At 48.8% G+C, this 24,525-nt stretch overlaps 1 protein-coding gene across 6 annotated transcripts in view; it reads left to right on the forward strand.

Moving 5' to 3' along the window:
* The window catches only part of MYH10 (myosin heavy chain 10), a 197,943-nt gene that overhangs the window by 143,693 nt on the left and 29,725 nt on the right, over positions 1 to 24,525 (forward strand). For all 6 annotated transcript variants that reach the window (XM_058675238.1, XM_058675236.1, XM_004594755.2 and 3 more), the window contains 9 exons: positions 2,866 to 2,929; positions 4,432 to 4,530; positions 6,484 to 6,627; positions 6,858 to 6,953; positions 8,332 to 8,450; positions 9,104 to 9,256; positions 12,249 to 12,422; positions 15,452 to 15,625; positions 15,947 to 16,061. In XM_058675238.1, the coding sequence (XP_058531221.1) occupies positions 2,866 to 2,929; positions 4,432 to 4,530; positions 6,484 to 6,627; positions 6,858 to 6,953; positions 8,332 to 8,450; positions 9,104 to 9,256; positions 12,249 to 12,422; positions 15,452 to 15,625; positions 15,947 to 16,061 (1,138 nt within the window). The remainder of the gene's footprint in view (positions 1 to 2,865; positions 2,930 to 4,431; positions 4,531 to 6,483; positions 6,628 to 6,857; positions 6,954 to 8,331; positions 8,451 to 9,103; positions 9,257 to 12,248; positions 12,423 to 15,451; positions 15,626 to 15,946; positions 16,062 to 24,525) is intronic.

Raw genomic sequence — 24,525 nt, forward strand, 5'->3', positions numbered from 1 at the left:
GGAGTATTCCATTGTATGACTAGACCACAATTTCTAGGTTCATTCAGTATTTGTGGACTTCCAGATTGTTTCCAGTTTGGGACTAATTGTAATAAAGTGGTAATGTATATTTGCATGCTCATCTATATGGACATAAACTCCTGGGCAGTTTCATAGAAGTGGGATTGCTGAGTCATCCGGTAACTGTTTATGTCTAAGAAACTGGCAGGCTGCTTTAAGGTACCGTGAGGTTTTCCATTCCCACTGAGGCTGTGTGACTTCCAGTTATTCTCTATCCTCACTGTTTGCTCTTAAAATTGTAGCACTCCAGGGTCCCAGGGTCCAGCACCATGGCTCAGTGGCTAAATCTTTGCCCTGCACACACTGGGATCCCATATGGGCACCGGTTTATATCCCGGCTGTTCCACTTCTCTTCAAATCACTGCTTGTGGCCTGGGAAAGCAGTGAAGGATGACCAAGTCCTTGGGACTCTGCACTTGCGTAGGAGTCCTGGTAGATGTTCCTGGTTCCTGGCTTTGGATTGGCTCAGCTCGGGCCATTGCAACCATCTTAGAAGAACTTGGAAGAACTTTCTCACTGACTCTCCTCTTTGTACATCTGCCTTTCTAATTAAAAAAATAAAATAGATATAGATATAGATATACACACACACACATATTTTTTAAAAAGCTGTAGACACTCTAGTGAAGAAATGGTGGTGTCCAACTATGGTCATCTTAGTATGAATTAAGTGGCAATATTTAAGCATCTTTTCCTGTTGGTATTGTCCATACTTAATGAACTATCTAGGGACCAGTGTAATGGCCTAACTGGCTAATCTTCCACCTTCAAGTACCAGCATCCCATATGAGTGCTAGTTTGTATCCCAGCTGATTCACTTCCATCCAGCCCCCTTCTTATGGCCTGGGAAACAGCGAATGATGACCCAAGTCTTTGGGCCCCAGTATGTTTGTGGGGAGATCCAGAAGAACCTCTTGGTTCCTAGGTTCAGGCTTCAGCTCAGCTCAACTCCAGCTGTTGGGGCCATTTGGGGAGTGAACCAGCAGAGGGATGATCTTTCTCTATGTTTCTTTCTGTAAATCTGCCTTTCCAATAAAGATTGGTTTCCAATAAAGGCAGGAACCGGGAGCTTCCTCTGGGTCTCCCACTCAGGTACAGGGTCCCAAGGCAAAGAGCTATCTGTTCAAGACTTTTATCTGGTTTTTAAATTGAGTTATTTGTCTTAATATGGAACTAAAAATTTTCTGTATGTAGTCATCCAGCACATCATTTGTTTCCAACTATTCAAGCCACAAGCTGTGACTTTTCGTTTTCTTCATGGTGTCTTGACGAACAGAAGCTGAAATTTTTGATGAAATCCAGTTTAGCAGGCCTGGCACAATGGCTCAATTGGCTAATCCTCCTCCTGCAAGCACCAGGATCGCATATGGTTGCCAATTTGTGTCCCGGCTGCTCCACTTCCTATCAAGCTCCCTTCTTATGGCCTGGGAAAGCAGTGGAGTGTGGCCCAAAGTCCTACATCCACACGAGAGACCTTGCAGAAGCTCCTGGCTCCTGGCTTCAGAGCAGTGTGGCTCCAGCCAATGCAGCCTTTTGGGGAATGAACCCAGTAGATGAAGGATCTTTCTGTATTTCCTTCTCAGTAAATATGCCTTTCTAATAAAAAAAATCTTTTTCAAAAATTCAATTTTATCATTTTTAATTTTATGGTTCATGCTGTTTTAGCTCTACCAAAGACATATTTATCTAACTTCAGATCAGAAAGATTTTCTTCTGTTTGAGAAGTTTTGTGTTCTCAACCCAGGTATTTGGATCTGTAATCTACTTGGAGTTCATTTTTATACATGGTGTGAAACCAAGGTATAGAGTCAATTTTAAAAGTTCTCCCATCCCTATTAAGTTACTGTGGCACCTTTGTGGAGATTCAGTTGGCCATATGTGTGCTCTATTTCTGAATTCTGTTGTGTCCAGTTGATTTGTACCTGTATCCTTACGTCCACAACACAGTTTTCCCGTTAGAGACACAGTTTTCTGAAGCCAAGTGGTATGAGTCGTTCCAACTCTAGATTCCTCTTGGTGTTACCCTGGCTAGTTGAGGTTGATCATTTCCCAGGAAATCTGAGACCCAACCTGTGGGTGTCCTCCAAGGCCGCCTGTGACGCCTGCCTCTTCATGTGGTGAGTGATGGTGGTGTTCCGCTCAGCTCAGGCCTCCAGGACAGCATTCCTGACCACCACTGATGGCTTCATTTCACAGAATCTTAATGTCTCTATTTGTAAGAAAGGTGAACTGTGTTTGCCTCAGCTTGCTTTCCCTTTCCATGCTGCCAGTTGGGTGCTCAGTGTGGTGACACATAGCAGATGATCAATGTTTTTTCCTTCTCTAAAACAGTTATAGGAACTAGCTCCTAGAAATGCGTAAAACTGTTTCATAAGATCACATCATTTTATTTCACTGTTTTGAATGATATTGCCATGTTCAAGTTTCCTTTGACTTGAATGAATTTCTCATTTCCTGCTAAGTTGTCCATATTTTCAAATCTTCTCACAAGAGCTGGGTGTAGTAAAGTTTCTGGTCACATTCCGAACAGTCGGGGGACAGGGTGGGTCTCAGTACTTCTATGAATAGTTTTTCATTTTATTATGTTGTAGTCCAGGAAGGTAAACTGTCCAATTTGTTCTTTTTAAGTTTATTGATGTTTGGCTTTTGTGTTGTTTTTTTTTTTAATTGGAGGCAAAGTGTAAGATCAACTTTTATGGCCAATTCATGGATACTTAGCAGGGCAGCTTGTCTTAATATTGTATTACACAGTTTTCTTATCCTCCATGTCCTAACTTAATTTTTTTCATTTTTTTCTATTTTCAGGGAAAGTTTATTCGGATCAACTTCGACGTAACTGGCTATATCGTTGGGGCCAACATTGAAACCTGTATCCATTTCCACAGTCCCATAACCCAAGGAGAACAACAGTTTCCTTTTCCTCAGCCACTGAGCAGCTCCCTGTGGCATCACCTCTGTTGTCCTGACAGACAGCAGAACCCAAGCCCAGAGATAACTGTGACATTCACTGAACCAAAATGGTGCTGTCTGTTGCTGGTCCCATGCTATTCCCATGCCTAGGGAGATGGAGAGCCCCTCCAGTGTTCATGTGTATGGAACCCGGACATTTAGATAGCATTGTGGGCAGCTGCTCATGAGCTATTGTAACATGCATATATTTTCTGGCCATCTCCTTGTGATGTGAACAACCTGAGCTTGAACTCAGTGATGCTAACCGTACGAAGCCTTTTCTGCTAGTGGGCTAGACGTGACGGGTATCCTCATGGCTACAGCACGTGTGTCTAGTGGGGCATGACACAAGTTATTCGGGCCCATGGTATACCAATCAGAGAGGGATGCCATTAGCAGTTCTGAGTTGTTGGAATAGTCTCCAGTGATCAAAGTGCACTGATTCCCTCGCTTGGTGAGGAGGTAAAGTGGTATTTCCTGTCAATGATGAACACTGTTGGGTTTTTAATCAGCCAACAGTCAGAAATTTCACAAGTGTGCCCTTCTGATGAACACCCTTTGATATCTCAGAGCCAGTGAAAGGGAGACTAACAGGGAATGACTCTCAGGTTTAACTGTCTTCCCAATCATCTGTTCTGGCATTCTTAGTCTGAGTGTGAATGTCACCCAGCACGCAGGGTGTGTCAGGGGTGGTTGTAAGCAGATGCGGTAGCTGTTCCAGGAGCCCTGGGGCCTGTCCAAAGCCACCTCAGCCCCAGGCACCCCAAAGGGTGTGCAGTTGTTGGGCTGCTGGGCTTGCCTGTCTGGTCCTAGGGAACGTGCTCACAGCAAGCTGTGGATGCTGGCCATAGCCTTGGGGAAGCCAGGGGTGACGCTGATGACAACCGTCACCTCACCACAGCTGATGGCAAGGCATTTGGTAGTTGCCTACCCATCCACAGTGAACACAACAAGGCCACCCCAGCATCCAAGGACTTGTAGTCAAGTGGATTCTCTAGGGAGCAGAGTGGCCAAGTTTGGGCTCCTGACTCAACCGGCTGATTATTCTCTAGGCTGGCTTCTGTGTGCCATGGTCTCTCTGTGTGGAACCCTGTGGCCAGGGCTCTGCTGTGATAGGGCTTCTCTCGCCTGAGACAACTATTGCACTCACTCCTCACAGTTCTCTGCAGGGTGTTGTGCTCTTTAAACCCGATCCAAGTTAGGGGAGGGAAGTCCCCTGGCAGACCAGTGATTCCAGAAGGCTAATGGGGAAGATTTTACGTATATTTTCTCACACACAAAATGTTCTCATTTAGAATAATAGTTCATTGCAGGATATTTAATATATGTCAATGAAAGGAGATGTTTTACCAGTGAAATTGGAGCAGACAGTGAAGGATGGCCTTCTTTTAAATGATTTAATCCTTAACCATCTTTGCCCAGACCTTCTAGAAAAGTCTCGTGCTGTTCGTCAGGCAAAAGATGAGCGGACTTTCCATATCTTCTATCAGCTGTTATCCGGAGCAGGAGAGCACCTGAAGTGTACGTTACAAAGGTTTTCGCTGTTTTGTATTTGTTGGTGCTTGTTTCGGTGTGAATGTGTGTGTGTGTGTGTGAGAGAGAGAGAGAGAGAAAGCGAGCAGTTTTGAGAAACAGTAGTTTGAAATATGCACACCAAATTTCTTGCTGGTTAAAACAAAATTGAACTTCCTTTCCAGAGAGATAGGCACTTTGTCCCAAGTAGCAGGCATATGGATGTCATTATAGCATCTTTAGTATCTTTTGAAGTTTTCTCTTTTTTTTTTTTTTTTTTTTTTTTGCATTTTAAAGCATTTGTTTATTTTTGTTTGCAGCTTGTATCTAGGTTTTTGCTGCTTGCTTCTTTTTCTTTTTTTGATTTTTTAATTTTTATTGCAAAATGAGATATACAGAGAGGAGGAGAGACAGAGAGAATTATCTTCCGTCCAGTGATTCACTCCTCAAGCTGCCACAGTGGTCGGAGCTGTGCCAATCCGAAGCCAGGAACCAGGACCTCTTGCAGGGTCCCAAGGCTTTGGGCCGTCCTTGACTGCTCTCCCAGGCCACAAGCAGGGAGCTGGATGGGAAGTGGAGCTGCCGGGATTAGAACCGGCGCCCATATGGGATCCTGGAGCATTCAAGGCGAGGACTTCAGCTGCTGGGCCATGGCACCGGGCCCTGAAGGTTTTTTGTGGTTTGTTTTGTTTTGTTTTGTTTGGTAATTAGATGACCCGGGATACATTCTTATACGATTCTGTTTCAGCATTTTTATAAGCTGCAAAATTGAAAAAACAACAACAAAAAAACTTATATAGTCAAATAACTAGAATATGTGTTTTTATTCCTAGATTTACAACAGGGTTTATATTTACTTTGCTTGCACTAGCAGTAAAAAGAGCCTTTAGTGGATTTTATTTATTTATTTTTCATGAATCATAAATTCTGGAAGCTCGGGGCTGGGCAGGATCAAAGGGAGGTTTCTGGCCCAGGTCAGGAGTCAGGGGCGGCAGAGGGGAGGCACATTCTTCTGGCCTCCTCTTGGTCTCAGGATGGTTGTCGTTTCTGCCCATTGTTCTGTTTGTCACCCAGACGTCACAGTAGACACATTTACGATAAGATTTCCCATGTGGACTCTCAGCTTTGGTTAATCGTTGGCATCTGTGAAAGTATTAAACTCAGAACCAATTAGGGGGAAAAAAAGAAAAAAAAGCCTGTAAGGGGGAAAATGAGCCCAGGGCCTGACAGTTGAAGGTTGTACAGGATGCAGGGGACCCGTGCAGGCTTTCAGGCGGCACCAACTCTGCAGCACGGTCAGCATGCTGAAGGGAGTAAGAACCTCTTGGGAGCTAACTGATGTCGGCTCAAGAGCACTCTCCCCAAAAGGACACATTCTCATTCCTTCATCTGCCCCTTCAGTGCGTGTGCTTCATGGGGGTGTCCCATGTGACACTGTTAGTATACTGCATCTTGCTTGTGACACCCTAGAAAGGGCAACCCCTAAACAAGACAGCCTTGGAGGAACCACTTCAGGGCCTTTGTAGGGCTCAGGACCTGCCTGGTCCTTCTCCCGTACCTCCCATTATGCATCGGCCCCACACATCAGCCACTGCTGCATTAGGTGTACAGAAAATGACTTTTAAAAGGCTTCCTTCAGTAGCTGGTTGAAGCGGTTTGAGTCTCTGGAGAACTGACATCATTTCCTAGCTATCCTGTTCCAAATAGAATATGTAAGCCATTCTCCTCAAAACCCCCATGTAAGTTTTACATTTGTTCCCTCGTCATTTTCGATATTTGGTGTAGGCGTGTGTGTGTGTGTGTGTGTGTGTGTGTGTACGGACGTGGACATCCTGACAGAGAAAGCAGGGACTGGTGAGATGAGTGGGGAGCCCTGTTCCCTGGGATGTCATCCGTTGTGGGGTACTGCGGGGTGTATCTTGATCTGCGTGTGGTAATGTGTTCTCTTATGTCTCCTTTTAGCGGACTTGCTCCTTGAAGGGTTTAATAACTACAGATTTCTCTCCAATGGCTACATTCCCATCCCGGGCCAGCAGGACAAGGATAATTTCCAGGAGACCATGGAAGCAATGCACATCATGGGCTTCTCTCACGAAGAGATTCTGTGTAAGTGACCTCCTCTCTCAGCATAAGGCTCAGAGAGAGCCGAGGTAAACAGTCGAAAAGGGTCAGAAAGTGGGTAAGAACTGCTTGTGGGGTTATGAAGCCATGAGATGTTGCTTAACTGGGAGATTTTGCAAAACTCATCTTTACCACCAAGTAAATTGGAGCATGTCTCTGCTGTGCTTTGATAAGCAATTGTATTGACTTTGTTTTTTCTTTTGGTCACTCCAAAGCAATGCTCAAAGTAGTGTCCTCAGTGCTGCAGTTTGGAAATATTTCTTTCAAAAAGGAGAGAAATACCGATCAAGCTTCCATGCCGGAGAATACAGGTAAACTGAGACACACGGGTTTCATCTCCCATTTCAGTGGCTGGTTGTGTTAAGTGTGGGTGCAAAAGTCCCTCTGCATGTTTTTTAAGAGCCTCAATAGAGTGGCATCCCCACAGGATTGCCCAGGGCCTACCAGGCTCTTAGAGTGGGGTGGGGGGAGGTGGGGCACAGGGAGGAAGTGGTGGCTCTGCTGCCTTCTCCTGTTGGGGGTGGAAATTGGGGAGTAGGGAATTGGACCCCAGGAGGTCCCATGGCCACCTACCTGCAAGGGTGCTGTAGGTGCTGAATTTTTGCCTTACCAGAAATACGGACCCAGCATTTATATGTAAGAGTACAATTTTTTTTTCTCAAAGAAGGATTGAAATCTAGACTGATTCTCTATTATTTTATATTGATTTTCATTTTATCAGGAAGTGAGAAAGACAGAGGGAGGCAGAGGTGTCTGCAGATTCCTGCCATAGCTGAGGCTAAGCCCAGGCTGCACACAGGAACCTTGAGCACAATTTGAGTCTCCCCTGGGGGGTGGCAGGGACCCAGGTTGCCCCTCTTCCCCCCCACACCCCGCCCTGGGTGCCCCTGAGCAGGAGGCTGGATCAGAAAGGGAGGAGTTGAGAATCCCACAGGCTCTCAGGGTGCAGTTGTCCCAAGCTGCTGCTGCTTGCTACATCAAATGTCCATTGCTTCTGGTATTCATGTGTTGCAAATGTAATAGATTTGTAAGCCTTGTGAGCTGTCGGTCTGCAATTGCAGGCCTGGAAACAGGTCAGGAACCTCCATCACAGCCTGGTATGCTATGTTGTCCCAGCCAGAGGCTGGCACACCCCACTATGGCCAGAAATGGCTGGCATAACATCCGGCCAGCTGCCTTTCTGCCCTTGAGGTCATGGCTCTGTTGTGTAAGTAGTTTGAGGCTTGTTAACAGTTCAGCGCTGGATGACTCTTTGGGACCTCCTCCTGTGGTCATCCCAGAGCAAGTCGTGGCACCTCAGGTCACACAGTCACAGTAGACTGGCTAGCACATGTGCTCACACCCTCCATAGCGTTGCCATCGCTAAGACCTCAGGTCCAGGTGGGTATAAGAATCAGAGTAGGACTTGGATTAGTTAACTCGGCTTCAAAATCTTAACGTGTTCTATAGATAAGATAAGGCCCCTCTCATCAGGTCTTGGTGGGTCACTGTGGACTAACAGAGACTGTGCTATATCTTTGAAAGGATTCAAGGTACTCTTCAGCGGAGTTAAAGCTTAGCTGAGTTTAACATCCACTTAGTTTGCTTCTTAGTGGAATAATGGTCCCCGGAGTCTTTTAGGTGTTGAGTGACTGTTCTGATTAGCTCATGGGTAGAACCATGGTTATGACGGGGCTTTCCCTGGTCCAGTCGCACAGAAACTCTGCCATCTGCTGGGGATGAGCGTGATGGAGTTCACTCGGGCCATCCTTACCCCCCGGATCAAGGTCGGCCGAGACTACGTGCAGAAAGCCCAGACCAAAGAGCAGGTAAGTCTGAAGGCCAGCTTGTGTCAAACCACGGCCATGTGGCTTTCTAATTAGCCTGTCTTGACTAAACCAGGACAAATTTTAGCATTGATTCAGTATGTTTCCCCCTCTAGTATATTGACTGTTTCGGACCATTTTAAATAGTGATTTATGCTGAAGTACATCTGGAACGTCATAGGCCTTCTCACTGGGAGACTTGTCAGTAGACAGACGTGGGTGCCCTTCAGGGGCCTTGATTGCAGAAGGGCCGCTGCCTCCTTGTCCCTGTGCTGGGCCTAGAGCAACCAGAATACAGAAATTCCGTGACCCTCTGCACGGAAGTTTGCAAAAAACAGCGTCATTATCAGGGAGCCAGGAGGTGAGAGGTGATTCAGTCCCCCAGCAGGCTGCCTGGGCAGGTGGGGTGCTCAGAACCCTGGGGCCCTGGGCAGCAGTTGTCTTCCACAAGCATCTTCACCCACCCTGTAAATTGACCCTCCCATTCAATTTTATTGTGGTATTGATACCAACTGTTGATGTATAAAATGGAGACACGGCTAACCCCCAAACACCGTGGGACTGCTACATAACCATTAAATTCCACATGACTAACGGCCCTCCGAATTTTGCCGAGACTGTCTGCAGAATGAAATGCCGATGTTGTCTGATTGCAGGCAGACTTTGCGGTGGAGGCTTTGGCAAAGGCTACCTACGAGCGGCTCTTCCGCTGGCTTGTCCACCGCATCAATAAAGCTCTGGATCGGACCAAACGCCAGGGGGCGTCCTTCATTGGGATCCTGGATATTGCTGGATTTGAAATTTTTGAGGTATCCTTCCCTGCCTCCTTCCAACTCTCCTTCTCTCCTTTCTTTCTGTTAGTTCTTTTGACAGCTAGTAAGGCTCACCATATATATATATATATAAAAGGGCCAGGGCCATGCACCAGGACTATAATGGCAGGCTAAGCCACTGCCATTGTCGTAGAGCCTCTTAACAGTGAAAGTCAGGCAGCCCCCCAAACTCACAGACATGAATGATGCTGTGATGTGTCGGGGAACCACGGCCATCCTGGTCATCTGGGATGTGAACCAGCCAGTGGAAGATAGATCTGTTTCTCTTGCTCACTCTCTCTGACTTTCAAATAAATGAATGAATCTTAAAAAAAATCGCCTGGAGAGTGAGGGAAACTGTAGACTGGTACTTGCTGGACAGGGTCTCTGCAGCAGGTTGCTCAGCATACTGAAAGAATGATTTTTCTGCGAAGGAATGAGAGAGTCCTGGAGACCTGCACAGGAGAGAATTTGCCCCATGTAAGAACCTGACCCAAGAGAGGGGCGTTGGAGATGTGGTCTGTACTGTGGGCCCAAAGCAGATGTAGAGACCGTGAGGGAGACTGCCACGATGGTAGACCAAGGCAGGAGGGTGGTGGCTGGGCAGGAGAGTCAGGGCATGGCAGTGGGGGGAGGGGAGAGGGGCACCATGGGAAGGTAACATCTGCCCACAGGTTGATAGCCAATGATGGACCCAACTGAATTTGTCCAAACACTGATTTAACTGCAGCATCAGAAAGGGTTTTCAGGGAAATAGATAAATTTGAGGCTCCTTAAAACTTGTATTTTTTTTTTAAGATTGGTTTATTTGTTTGGAAGAATTACAGAGAAGGAGAAATAGAGACAGAGGTTTTCTAGCCCGCTGGTTCACCCCCCAGATGATTGCAATAGCCCTGTGGATGGCAGGAGCCCAAGCACTCAGGCCATGTGCGACCGACCGACTTCCCAGGCCCATTCATAGGAAGCTGGGTTGGAAGTGGAGCAGCCAGGGCTTGAACCCATGTTCACATGGGATTGCAGGCTACACAAACGTGCTGCCTCATAGTGACAGCCCAGCGCAGTAGCCTTGCGGCTGAAGTCCTCGCCCTACACGTACCAGGACCCCATATGGGTGCCGGTTCTAAAACCAGCGGCCCCACTTCCCATCCAGCTCCTTGGTTGTTAACCTGGGAAAGCAGTTGAGGACAGCCCAAAGCCTTGGAAACCTACACCTATGTGGGAGACCCGGAGGAGGCTCCTGGCTTCGGATTGGTGCAGCACCGGCCATTGCGGCCACTTGGGGAGTGAGTTAGTGGATAGAAGATCTTGCTCTCTGTCTCTCCTCTTCTTTCTATAGCTGACTTTCCAGAACTGTGGTGTAGCAGGTAGAGCCACTGCCTGTGATGTGGGCTTCCCATCTATACATCCCAGTTCCAGCTGCACCAGAAATAGACTGAATTACCTAATAATAGTAAATGTAAGAAAAGAAGGGAAAGAAGGGCATGATTTAGATGAAGACAACCTTGTTGCACTTGCACGAGAAGCAAGAGACTGAGCAGAAAGGAAGAGACATACCCTGCTGTTGATGGGAAAGTTTAACCCCGTAAAGGTATAACCCTTCCCCAAATTTATCTGTAAATTGAACATTTTTGTTTAACAACCTGTCAATAGGAGTTTTCTTCTCAAAAAATATTTTTATTCTTCAGTTACAAAGGAGTTATAACTTTTGAATCCACTTACTAATAGGAATCTGAAAGGAAAGAGAACTAAGCAGTCTTCTAAAGTGAATTTAGGAAATGAAAAAAAAAAGCCTGTAAGGTTCTAGAACAGAAACAAGAGCAGTGCTGTTAACATATGTAAGCATCGGGGTGGTTTTCAGCTTCTGCATGTGGAAACGGTAGAGGGGTGTGTAGGTGATGAAGATCTAGAGTTGGTGAATGTGTAGTAGTGTCCCCCATGGTGGCGTTGTGCTGCACACCCATCATGAAGAACAGACAGGCCATGGCTTGTGCGGTGTGCTTGTTACTAGACGGAAGGTCGGTGCTGAGCCGGCGCTGCCCAGCTCTCCCAGCACGACCTGATTATGAGATAGCAACTCAGGATGTGGGAGACGCAAAATAGCGAGTAGCCTTTTCAGGCTGTAAATCTGTTCCTCAGAGAGTGCTTGAATCTTCTCTAATTGAAAATCACTTGTTATAATGAGAGAGGTTATTTATGGGCACATGCTAGCTCTGGGAACCATGTGGAAGCGGAGAAAAGATTGAGCACGTCTGCTATATAGGATGCTTATTTAAGAAAATGGACCTAGTTGTAATTCATCTGTCTACCCACTTAGTCATTTGCACAATAGAAAAAAGTAGGTGGGGTTCACGGTGCAGACACAGCAGTGGGGTGACGCGGAAGATACCAGGCCTCTGTGAGTGCCACACAGGCATGAGCATGTTGGCTAAGAGAACGGGAAGCCCAGTACCCCCTACACCTGGGCGCTGTCATGTGTCTGCAGTGCTGGGCTCCCAGCAGTAGCACCCTGGCCTCCAGCTGGGTCTCGGGTCCTGCTTTCCCCACTTAGCCCCTTAAGCAAGGGGCTGGGACAGAAAGCCCCAAACCTCTCCCACTGCACTTACACCCAAGCCTCTGCCTCCCCATGGCTCCTTGGTTTTCTTGTTTTTCTCTATGTCTCCAGGTATGTTCCTAAACCACTCACTAACGAGACCTGACCTGCTTTGTTTGAAGATTCATCAGTTAGCATACTAAATTGTTTATTTCCTCATTTCGGCAGTTCAGCAGTGACAGCCCTGATGGTGTGCTTCCCCATTGTCTGCCCAAAAGGCTGTGTGTGTGTGTGTGTGTGTGAGAGAGAGAGAGAGAGAGACGCCGAGACCTGAGACCCTGTGGTTTAGTCACTGTCCTTGAATGTAATCAGCACTGCTATTGATATCTAACCAATCATTTAATGACAGCTGCTCATCCCTGTCTCCCCTCCCCTGTTCCCTGCCTTCTTCATTGGCAGCTGAACTCCTTCGAGCAGCTGTGCATCAACTACACCAACGAGAAGCTGCAGCAGCTCTTCAACCACACCATGTTCGTGCTGGAGCAGGAGGAGTACCAGCGTGAGGGCATTGAGTGGAACTTCATCGACTTCGGCCTCGACCTGCAGCCCTGCATCGACCTCATCGAGAGACCGGTGAGGGCGCCGGCCGGCCGGCAGCTCCTGGCAGCTTCCACGGCCCTTCCCTCCACACCATGGCCTTTTCTAGATGGCGTAATCCAAGGCAGAAATTGTCCAGTCTCAGTAGTCCAATCTCAGTCTCCAAGACAAAAATTTAAAAAACGTGCTTGGCAAATACATAGAAATCAGGAATTGGAACAGTCCGCACCATGGCTTGGCATGATTATCCACCGCGGCGTCCGGGCTCCTCGTGTCCACGAGTTTGTGGCGTGCCGGGTGTGCTGCCGTTTCAGGGTGGGCGACTGTGTCGTTGCAGTGTTGACGAGGAGGGAGGAGAGCTCGCAGCAGGCTCGAGGTGGGCCTGTGTAGGAGTACTCATAGTGCAGCGCTTCCAGATGGAAAGTGACTCCCCTACTGCTTTCATGGGGCCTTTAAGGCAAACAGCTGTGTGGCCCATCAGTGACCCTTCTGAATATTCATTTTCTTTGGAAAAGGGCTTAGCATTTCAACCTAAATGCTAACTCACAGCAAAAAATAGCTGAGGGACCACAGGGTCCAAGGCGTACATTTTCAGTTGTTTCCCACATATTAAGCACAAATACTCTTCAGTTAGAATAAAATAAAAAAGCAAGAAGGTCTGAACTCCCTGACTGTTCAGCGCTGGTCTGGAAATACAGACAGAGTCCATCACAGTGTAGATGGGTTCATAGCATGGTCCTGGTCCCCAGGGCCCCGAGGGCAGAGTGCGTCCCAGCCCTGGGTTCAGGGAAGGCCAAGGCCATGGTCGGCTCAGGTTGGTGCTTTAACAGTTGTGTGGCAGTGTAGGGGATGCGCACTCACAGGTGTCGGTCACCTGTGACTCCCTTCCCTATCCCTCCCACTTGGCGTCTCCCTCCATCCTCGTCCCTTCCTAGCCCTGACACTCCTGGGCTATTTCCCTGGCACTGGAGTCCGCAGCCCGAGGAACCCTCACTTCAGGACAGACAGCTCAGAGAGGGAGGGAGAGAAGAAATTCAAGATTTAATACTGACTCATTCTTTACTTAACTTTAAGATTAGTCCACCTGGTCATACAAGTATAAAATCTGAAGTGAAATATAAAAACAAACTGTTTAAACCCCTGTATAAGAATGTGTGATGGGAGAGAATTTGCCTATAGCGTAAGGAATGATGCAAGATAATAACTCCACGGATGTTTCTTGCAAAATAGAATGGAGATAATTCTTTTTCAAAATTTAGTTATTTCACATGAAGGTGTTAGAGTGAGAGGTCTTCTGTCCACTTTCTTATTCCCCGCACTTTGACAACCAGTAATGACTGTCATTGTCAGACTGCCCCTGAGCCATGTGGAGAAACTCATACTGGGGTCCTGTATCAGATTTTAGGAATAGTTTTATTTAAAGTGATTAGAAATGTGACAGTCCTGGTTAAAAAGATGACCATCTCAGTTACCATAACGTTAGAACAGAACTTCATTTCTGAGTTGCCAGAGGATTGGCATGCGTTACACGGCCCTCCTCTCTGCATCTTTGCTTGTCTAAGTCTCATGATTATCACCTTCTTGTAGCTGGAGTTAAGCCCCAAAATAGCAGAAGGTTCTTTGAGGTAGAAGGAGCCGTGGGGGCACAGTGTCCATTTCAGAAGGGTTTTGTCTACCTGCTGACATTCCAACCAGTCATCACTTCTGACCGTATTATCCCATTACTTCCTTTTTGATCTAACTTGATAACCAGTTCTTCCCTATGACAGTGAATACATGAGAGCCAGCCCTGGAGTTCACCACCTCAGGCTCAGTGCATGGGCTGCCCTAGAGCTGGAGTGAATTCCTTCTTGTACACACGTTTGCCATGTTCTCAGCGTGGCCGTGACGAAGCTCCCAGAAGCACTGCAAGCAGACCCTCCCCATCTGCAGCGCTCACCTGGCTTTCAGCTCACACTTACCTCCAGGAAGGATGGCCCTGTGAGCACCCAGCCTTCTCCATTCGCACGCCGTGAATCCACTGTTTAAAGTCCCAGTTCAGTGCTCTCCACCTCTGTGGCTTTCCACCTGCTCCAACCCAAGACACCTGGCAGCCCTGGCAGTCTCTACCACCAGTCGATCTACTTTCTGTCCGTCCAGATCCATCTGGGCTTGTTTTCAATTACCTGACAACTGGGTAGCATAAAATAGGTTCTCAAATATTTGTTAAAACAAATATTTAAAGCAACTGATGAGTTATTTTGTCACTTTTTGAAAAACTATGGCAGATAGTCTTAAATACTTCAAGTGTGAAGAGGGATAGCTTTTACTTAGTTTTCACCAATAACAGAAGCTTAACTTAAGTAACGTACTAAATGTGTGTGTTTTTTTTTTTTAAATCTGGGCCCAGCACAGTAGCCTAACAACTTAAGTCCTCACCTTGCCTGCGCCAGGATCCCATATGGGTACCAGTTTGTGTCCCAACAGCCCCACTTCCCATCCAGCTCCCTGCCTGTGGCCTGGGAAAGCAGTCAAGGACGGCCCAAAGCCTTGGGACCCTGCACCCGCGTGGGAGACCTGGAGGAAGTACCTGGCTCCTGGCTTCGGATTGGCTCAGCTCCAGCCATTGCGGCCACTTGAGGAGTGAATCAACAGACAGATCTTCCTCTCTGTCTCTCCTCCTCTGTGATTTTCTATGTAAATATGATTTTCTAGTAAAAATAAATACATCTTTAAAAAACAAAAACCTGTGGAATATTCCACTGATTTGAGATGTTATAATAATTGCTCTAGCCAGGTACTGGAAACAAACAATTCTATTTCATTTCTCTGCTCCCTTGCCAACTGTCTCTGATTCTTCATCTGCTGCTTTTATGGAGCCATGTGCTTGGAATTATTTTACCTACAGTTCGCCTTGTTATACACTTAAGAAAAAACTCAGTCACTCCTCCATTTTCGGGCCAGTTATTTGCGTGGTGGCAGAGATCCCAGTGGTCAGGTTCTTTGGGAGGTTGAGATGCCAAGGGCAGTGGGGCTTTTGGAAGGGACATGCCAGCCTTATCAGTTGTCACTGTTTGTATTGTCAGGCTAACCCTCCAGGGGTGCTGGCCCTTCTGGATGAAGAGTGCTGGTTCCCCAAAGCCACAGACAAAACCTTTGTGGAGAAGCTGGTCCAAGAACAGGGTTCACACTCCAAGTTCCAGAAGCCTCGGCAGCTGAAAGACAAAGCCGACTTCTGCATCATCCACTACGCGGGGAAGGTGAGCAGCATGTGGAGCAGCTGCCAGTCAGCAAGGGCGCTGTCGGGCATCGTGGACGTGGGTCCTTCGGAGACTTACGGGGGGTGGAAATGAAGAAATGGTGCAAAAGAGATGTTGGGAACCCGTGCATGGATTTTTCATAAACCGTATTTCCAACACCTCATGAAGATCTTACAAATGCATTCTTGCCTTTGAGATAGAAGCGTCCCGCCCTTTTTTTTTTTTTTTTTTTCTGATTGTTCAGTGGACGTTTTTGGTTCAAACTTAAACCAGCTTTGGATTTTGTGTGCTCCGTTTCCCCATATCCGGCTGTGTGGACAGGTGGACTACAAGGCAGACGAGTGGCTGATGAAGAACATGGACCCACTGAACGACAACGTGGCCACCCTCCTGCACCAGTCATCAGACCGATTCGTGGCAGAGCTCTGGAAAGACGGTAAGCTTGTGCCGCTTGTGCTGGTGTCTGGAGCCGAGCTTGCCCAGGAGCTCACAGTCAAGATCATGTGATTCCTGTGCCTGTGGAAAACATCAGAAAGTTCATGGGCAAAAAAAAAAGAAGAAGAAGAAGAAACAATCAAAACACATTTATTATGGTGCAGAAATTTTGAAATCCGTGCATAGATTTTTCAGTGTACACTGTCCATGAACTTTCTGAAGACTCCACAAATATAAACACAAGCATGTATCTGTATTTAAAAGACTTTTTTTTTTTAACTTAAAAATCTTTCTCTAGAGCAGGGCTGCCATTATGTCGAAATGTATCTCAAGGAAACTTGGGTTGAGAAATGAACAAGACATCTGCCATAGTGGTCAGATGCTGTGGGGGGGATTGTGCAGCCATTCTGGGCCCAGCACCACAAAGAGCCACACGGATGCCTCAGGCCTCCCCAGCCCCAAGTCGGTCAGAATCCGAGGCCTTAGCAGCTGTTCACATACCATCTCTCAGTGTCGTGGGCAAGTCTGCCGAGTGCTCCCCACACCAACACACACACACACACGTGCACTTACACACACACAGCCATGGCTGGTTACCAAACTCTGGAATTCCCTACAAAGAGGTCAGTTGGTTTTATGTCCATCAATCTTCATAAATTTTCTGTTTAGAGGAAGTGCAGATGAAGATTGGGGTGGTTCTTCTGTCCTAATGTAGAGGGCTTGGCTTGTCTGAGCAGAATAAAATAGCTGTGTTTTCACATATAGGAAGAGGTTCCTTCTCACCAAGCTCAACTCTCACTGCTCAGTATCACACTGGTTCTGTCCCACTGCTTGGCTTGCCTGCAGACCGTGGAGGACCTCAGCCTTGACCCTGAGTCCAGGCCTCTTGGGGATCTCCTCCTTTTCTGTAACGTCTTACCTGTCTTCACAGAGGTAGAGGGAGAGAGACACAGAAAGCAGAAAGGGAAGTTAGGGCAGCTTGGGCGACAGGAAGGAGCAGGTGAGCAAGGGAAAGCAGATGACAGAGAGGACAGTGTCCTCCAGGACGGGTGTGTGCCTCAGCTCCCAAGGAGCCTGGCGCTGCAGGGCATGCCTGCATGGCGTGCCTGCATGCCATGTCCAGCAAGAGCCTGGGCCCGGGACTGTGATGGGAACCTTTGCAGCCAGCCAGGTGGAAGCTGTTTGCCTTTGCCCTTTAGAGACAAGATTTTCTTGGCTGCCAAGTGTCACTCCCAGTAGTACAGTCTGTTGAGTGGTGCTGCCTATGTATTAGATAAAAGAGGCAGGGCTTCTGTGTCAAGTTTATAGCCTTCGCATTGCTGCGAGATATCACATCAGGACCAGGCCGTGAGACCCTCGAGTTAGACTGGCAAGAAAGGCAGGTTGGTGCCCATAGTGGTAAGACTGGTTGGTGCTGGGGAGCTGGCAGTGCGGGTCGACATTGCTCCAGACATGGCAGAGTGCTGTCAGTCTCAGGCGTTTGCCCTCCCCTGGGACCATGCTGGGCACCACATAGGTCATGGGGTTGCTGTGCTCCTCAGTCCCTCCTGGCACTCCTCCCAGGTCTGAGGACCCAGCACAGGGAGAGAGGCGAGCACTCAGATAGAAGACGCCCTAAGAAGCTCCTTAGGGGTGTGCACCAGAGGATGGGACCTCCTGTCTCCCAGGTGCCAGAGCAAAATGTCACGGAGGACATTAGTTGTAACTTGTAGATGAGGCAAGGTTGTTAGTCCTGAGCGCCCACCAGGTGTGTCCGAGTCCTGATGCCTCATTAGGCATCAGCAGGTAGGAAGCTTAGCAGGCGCCAGCTCCGCCGGGCCTGAGGGTCTAGGGCACCTTCTTAGGAGACAAGAGGGCACAGGGAATAAGAGTTATCCCAAGACAGAAGAGGACAGAGTGACAGAGGGGCTAAAAGTGAAGAGTTGTGTTCCCCTGCGAAGAGGGCAGGCACAAAGAGGGAACATAGACAGGCAATGAGATAGCGGGTTAGGTCAAGGCCATGCTAGTAGTTGGGCTTTGGGCTCGAGGTAGAAAGCACAAGAGCACAGTCCATCCCTCGAGAAGCAGCATGGGCAAGTGTGCCTGGCCAGTCGTGCCAGGGCTGAGAACGTAGACGTGGGGCGTGCACTGAGCAGATGCCGAGGGACAGGGAGGCCTGAGACAGCTTTGCTCATTTTTGGATGGAGGCAGGTAGCTAGGGAAGCGGAGTCCTGTATTTGTGTTAGGGTAGTGACCGTGTTGTGCATACAGAAGCTGTGAAGAGGGCTGTAGGGTGACAGTTCCCTCTGCTCACGCTGGATGTGGAGGACTCTTGGCATGAGGGGACCTTTCCTTTAGGAAAAGAAAGCCCTGCAAAAACATGTTATCATATTTCACTCAAATACCAAAGGAGAAACCCCCGAGTTGGCCAGGAATGGATAGATGGATAGCAGGAGAATATATTTGCCTAGGAAGGTGCCAACACCTGGAGTCCAGGATACTTAGTGTTGGTACCAGTTTGCCATTGGGGTCTTCCCGAGTTCCTCCAGGCCAAGCCAGGGGGACTCAGACATAGCAGTGGCAGCCCTGCCCTAGAGGTTCCCAGTGCCCTCCTTCCCACTAAAAGATGTCGTTTTGGGATCTCCACCAGCTGCACAGGACTGCTGGCCACTTCCTAAGGCCTATGTACAGAAACAAACTGCAGAGTGCATTTGCCATGTCTCCTGGGGTATTTTCCCGAGTAACGGTATGATCACCAAGCATCATCCTTCTTACAACTGGTAGTTATTTTAACCTTGCCTACAGCGAAATTTGAATTTTGTTTTTCTTAATGGCACTTACCTGTCTTGGTAATTTGTGTTTGAAGTAAATGGTCTCCAGAATCTGTGTCCGAGATAAAACGCACAGCAGTGTGCATTTGGGACCGTAAGAGCCGCCAGTGCTGCTTTACCCGAGTGCTCTAATGTCCTAATGTCCTAATCACAAGACACTGCCAAGCCGCCCAACTCCACTAGCGCCTCGTTGCTCTTCCACACCACCCTGCATTTATGTGAAGTGGCCCACTCAATACGGATGTGACGCCTTGCCCACTCCTGGGGTTGGAACTGATTTGATCAAGAACTCATGTCTATAAACAGGAATGCTTGCATGGCGCCTGCCCCGGTAGGCCAGTTGCAAAGTTTGCTTGTGATGTCAAATGTCTCACACTAACTGAAGTGTTTGTGTATTTGCTCTTCTGTCCTCCTGTTTTCCGCTGTTTCTCTGCTGTAGAGATTCAGAATATTCAGAGAGCTTCTTTCTATGACAGTGTTTCTGGTCTTCATGAGCCACCAGGTGAATGGATAAAGCCTGTGGAGTCTTCCCAAACACGGGTTTTGAGCCCACCTGGAAAAACTCGTGGTGCAGCGGGGCGTGGGGAGGGCAGGGCCGCGGGGGCGGGGTGTGGTGGGGCTGGTTTCTGTTCTGTTTTGCTCACAGGCCTGCATGAACCTTTCATTTCATGCTCCATTTTATTACACTTCAAGGCCACTGTTTGCATCAACAACCTAGTCGCTGCTGCCTCCACATTGCTTGTTAGTTTACGCCTAGCCCTGACAGCACTGCATGGTGAAAGGTGGGCCACTACCTTTTCCAGCGGTGCCATGGTGATGCCCAGTCCTCCCAGAGAGCCGCCAGGAGTCACCTGCTGTGTGCCGCGTCCTGCGTCTCAGAGTCACCTTTTAATTCTTAGTGTCAGGGAATTCTAGGGAGTCAAGTGTGTCTTAGGCCCCATTGATTTTTGACTAAGTTATTTTCTGTGTATCTCTGGTATGTGGTCCTTGGTTGGAATCGGTGTCTCTCTGGTTACTTGGGCTTGTCTTTGGGACCATCGGCAGTGGACTCAGCCATGAGGCTTGGTCCACATGGGTCAATGCAAGGGCATGCGGTGTCCGATTTATGCTCTGAGCATGAAGTTTAGCTTCATGATCTGAATCCTTACCCCCGTGCTCAGGTAGTTGTGGCTCAAAGGCCTGAAAAAGCTCCCATGTAAGATGGAAAACCCTCAGTATTCCAGCTGTTGCGTGAAATTGGCAAGCAGCAAGGCTCAACTGAAAAAGTCAAGTTTGTCTTCACAAAATTTCCTCTCTGGTTTTTAAGGCCTGAGAATCTGAATCCAGAGTTAAGGATCCCTAGCAACCCCAGCCCCTGTCCTGTGAAAGAGAGAGTAGGAACGAGGTGCAAGGGGCAACGAGGTGATTGGGCCAGAGACACGTGAGCTGGGGTGGAAATTACACAGGAGTCTTTGGGAGTAACCTCTGGGTGTGGCCCTGGGGAGTGAGCAGCAAGCAAGGCCTGGGGAGCGGGTGCTGAACGCTTCATCTTGGAGACTCTGCCCCAAAGCAGAACGCTCCCTTGAGTCTGGCTCCCTACAGGGCTTTTGGACTCATTTCCTGAGAGTGCCTCAGCACCTGATGGTGGACTGAGCTGATGGTGTGGGGGTTGTATGTGTGTGTATATATATGTACATATATATGTCTGCAATATGTGGAGATGTTATTTAGAGAACTAATGGCAGAACGGAGAGACCCCCTACACCTGGTTTTCAGACACAAAGTTCCTGAACATCCCACCATTCCCTCACCTGAGCCACAGCTCACTCTCCCGTGGGACCACAGGCTTAGGAGTATGACCTGGCAGAGCCACTGGCACATGGCTGAGTTGGGAGTGAGCCAAGAGGCTCCTTAGCCTCCCATGTGCTTGCCTCAATGCTACAGATGTTCCTGATTCTGTGCCCAGGTCCTAGCTGCTGCTCCTAGGAGGCTAATCCATCAGCACATCAGACATCTCCAAAAGGGGTACAGGAGTTCGGGATGAAGATGTGGAACATTGATTTTCTCTGATCTCTCAGAGGAAGGTGTAAGAAAACATGTATGGGGATCCAGATTGTGACTGCCTGTGACATGCCAGCAGGCCCTGCAGAGCTGGCAGGCGCCCCATGCTTCCCTGAGTCCAGCCACAGAGTTGGAAGCGAGGGTAGGAGGGCTTTGGAGGATAAAAGCTGAGAGACTGGGGCAAAGAGCCATTTCTGAAACCACCCACAGGCCCAAGTGCAGAAGAGAGAGGAGCAGGAGGCAGAGTCCAGGGGCCAGACAGGCATCTGCGCCCACGCCAGCACTCCTCGTCCCAACACAAACGCCTTCAGACAGCTCGGGAAACGTGGATTATGGGAAAACCATGGAGTCCAGTGATTTTTGTGCCAAAAAAAAAAAAAAAAAAACTTTTGCTTCTCAGTTTCCAGGAACGTTTTGAGACACCTTCATTTTGCTTTGGAAGCCTAGGCTCCTGAGAGAAGCCAGCAGTCACAGCAACAAGCAGAGTGAGCCAGCCAAGGCTGAGCTGAGGCTGCGTCTGAGGGACCAGGGCTGTGCGCATCCTCCAATGCCCACTGAATTCTGCGTCTTTTGCCGTGACATAGGGAAAACACTTCTACCCTAGCCACGCTGGAACCCTAGATGCGAGGGTGTCCTGAATTCAGAGACAGGGAGCCAGATATCTTTAGGGCATCCAGCTTCACGTAGAATCCACATCTGAGAGAGTAGGTCCAACTGCCCTAGCCTCCACCTGCAGCACCGCTGGAGGATTGGTGCTTCAGGTCAGATGCAGGGCATATGCTGGGCTGAATCATAACTGCTTGGAAGTGAGGGTTTCTGCCATCGTCACGGTGCCCCTTGCCTCTTGGTGCTTGTCTCTGGAGTTTGGGCAGGAGTTGTGGCTTCATGGAGAAGCAACATTTGGGTCCCACAGCTGAGCTCCTGGAGGCAAGTGGGGAAGGGACACTCAGTGCCCAGGGTCCCCTTTGTACCAAGGCACAGTGAACCTGTACGTGGCGCAGGGGTGTGTTAGCAGCTCTGTCCCCGAGGCTGGGCCTGCAGCTGCTGTCCCCTGCAGGCTTGTGGCCCCTGCCGCAACAAGGAGGACAGAGGCCTTCAGCCTGTGCTTGTCCAGCTGTGTTTTGGCTTCATGTAAATCCACCAGATTCCTGGTCTGCCAAGGCCTGCTGATGGACTGTTAGGCTGCCCTGTTCTCCGTCAGAGTTAAGGCACGGGGAGAAAGCAAAGCCAACGGAGCTTCCTGGAGGCCGAGAGAAGCAGAGCGTGTGCAGGCTTCCCTTAGCCCTGGTGTTTGTTGCAGGCTTCCTCTCCACCTCTAGTCTTCGCACAGTTTTCCCAGATTCTCTCAAGCAGGAGCAGATTGGTCCTGCCAGTCAAGCATCGTGTAAGCATTGGCGTGGAGGGCATGTATTCTGGGAGCACCAAGCAGTTAGCTCTGTGTTTCCCTCTGCTTCCACTCCGAGTGTTGGAGTCGCGCTCTGTGCCTCGCCAGTGCTGCACACCGGAAGGCTGCTGTGGACGCTGTGTGCTACATCTTCTTGATAGCCCAGCTGGCTGTTCCCCTTTTCTGGTTCTAGCAGTGTCACCGTGAGTGACTTCCTGGAGTTCTGCAGGTTAAATTTAGTGACGCTGTTGCTTCTCAGCATATTTTAGCCAAGATCAGGTGGAAATCTCATGGCGCTGGTCTTCTGGCCCTTTAGTGATTGCTGGTTGGGGCGGAATACGTGGAAATCTCAGACCTCCTGCCTCCCAGATTGTTCCTAGGTGAAGCTCATGAAAATACACAGTGCACTGTAGGCATAACGAAATGGCACCCAGTGTCCCCACGGCCTTGTGTGCCTCTGTGTCACCCCTCATGCAAATAAGAAATGACACATTGTGTTTTTGCTCTGAACCTGTGAATATGGAGCTCATCTAACGTTTATTTAAATAAATGCTTATAGATTAAGAAGTAGTGTAAAATGCATTCAATTCCTTGCATACTTCTGGGAGACTAAACAGTAAGAGCAGATGCCCACTGGCACCCGGGCAGGCTTCCCTGGCTGCAGGAAGATGAGCGGGGCAGGTCTTCACCCGCCCTGCCCCACCCCGCCCCTGCCCTGTATTCCACGCCGTGGCCATTGCCACACAGCACCCTTTGTAAGTGAGGGTATTCTAGCTAGGCCTTTATGCTTGAGAGAAGTCATATGTGATTTCCAAATCATAAATCATCAAATGAATTTCAGTGTTTTTGTTCATTGATGGACACTAGTCCTGAATCTAAGTTCTTGATTTTTAAAAAGGTTAAAAACTTTACGTTTTATTTTAAGATTTATTTACCTGAAAGGCAGGATTACAGAGAGGGAGGCTCAGGCAGAGACAGACTCTTCACCCACTGTTCTGTTGGCTCTCCAAGTGGCTGCAACAGCCAGGGCTGGACCAGGCTGAAGCCAGGAGCCAGGAGCTGCTTCCAGGTCTCCATGTGGGTGCAGTTACCTGAGCACTTAGGCCTTCCTGCATAGCTTTCCCAGGCTCGTTAACAGGATCAGAATTAAAGCAGTCAGGACTTGAATCGGCACCCATACGGGGTACCACACTGCAGGTAGCAGCTTTAACTTGCAATATCACAGTACCGGCCCCAACATTGTGATTTTTACAAAACCCATGACCCTTACTGAGCACATTCAGACATTAGACTGGTTATGGTTGTATACTTTTGGTGACTGTGTTTCTAGGACCATCTGGACCCACAGTGTCCAACACTGTCGGGCTGAGGTGCCGACTCAATGCTCTGTCTCCTGTGTGCCAGCTGAGATTGGCTCTGTTGGTAAACTGTTCATTTATTGAGCAGCCACCATGTGTCGGGGTCCCGGCAGAGGGCAGGGAACATGGTAGAATTGTCAGGGGAACAGCTGAGAGTGCAGAGTGTCACAGCCCTGGGGGAACGGGAGTCTCCTTAGCTCCATTTCACAGAGAACACGGAAGCTGTTACTCCAGAGCAGTATGTGTCATCTCGCCCTGCAGCTACTTTCACCCTGGGCCTCAATCCTGGTACTGGCTGAGTTGTCTGGGCCCCACCTGAGGGGATGTGGGGGGTATTCAAGGACATTGATGCTTCGTTTGGTCTTTTAGCTATGACTGCTACAGACTGGGAGAACAGTGAGGGGACAGAAAGGAGGCAGTCAGGGCAACTGCCGGCTCAAGGTCAGATAGGATGGAGCAGACGTTGGAGATTTGACATGACCCTTGGGGTTGGTGTCACAGCGGGAAAGGGGGGCAGAGAGACCTCTGACTGCCCCCATTCTGCATGTTGGAGGCCAGGCCCCTGCCTCTCTGTGCTGTCCTCTTAGGTGACCCATGTGGTACCTTTATGGTAACACTGCCATAGGACCAGAGTGCCCACAGTTGTCTTCCCAGTCCCCACCTCGCTCTGGCAGCAGGCTGGGCTCCACAGCTTGTCCCCACGTCTCGCCTACACCCAGGTGTCCTCTCTTTGCAGCACCTCTTATTCATCGTCGTCTTCCCCCTGCCCAGCCACCCCCGTCACTCAACCGGAGTCCTGGGAGCTACCCTGAAAGCCTCCCTCTGTCCCTCTCTTCCTACCAAACTCAGCTGTTCTACCACCAAGATGTTTTC

This window comes from Ochotona princeps, chromosome 17, assembly GCF_030435755.1.
Source record: "Ochotona princeps isolate mOchPri1 chromosome 17, mOchPri1.hap1, whole genome shotgun sequence".
NCBI lineage: Eukaryota > Metazoa > Chordata > Mammalia > Lagomorpha > Ochotonidae > Ochotona > Ochotona princeps.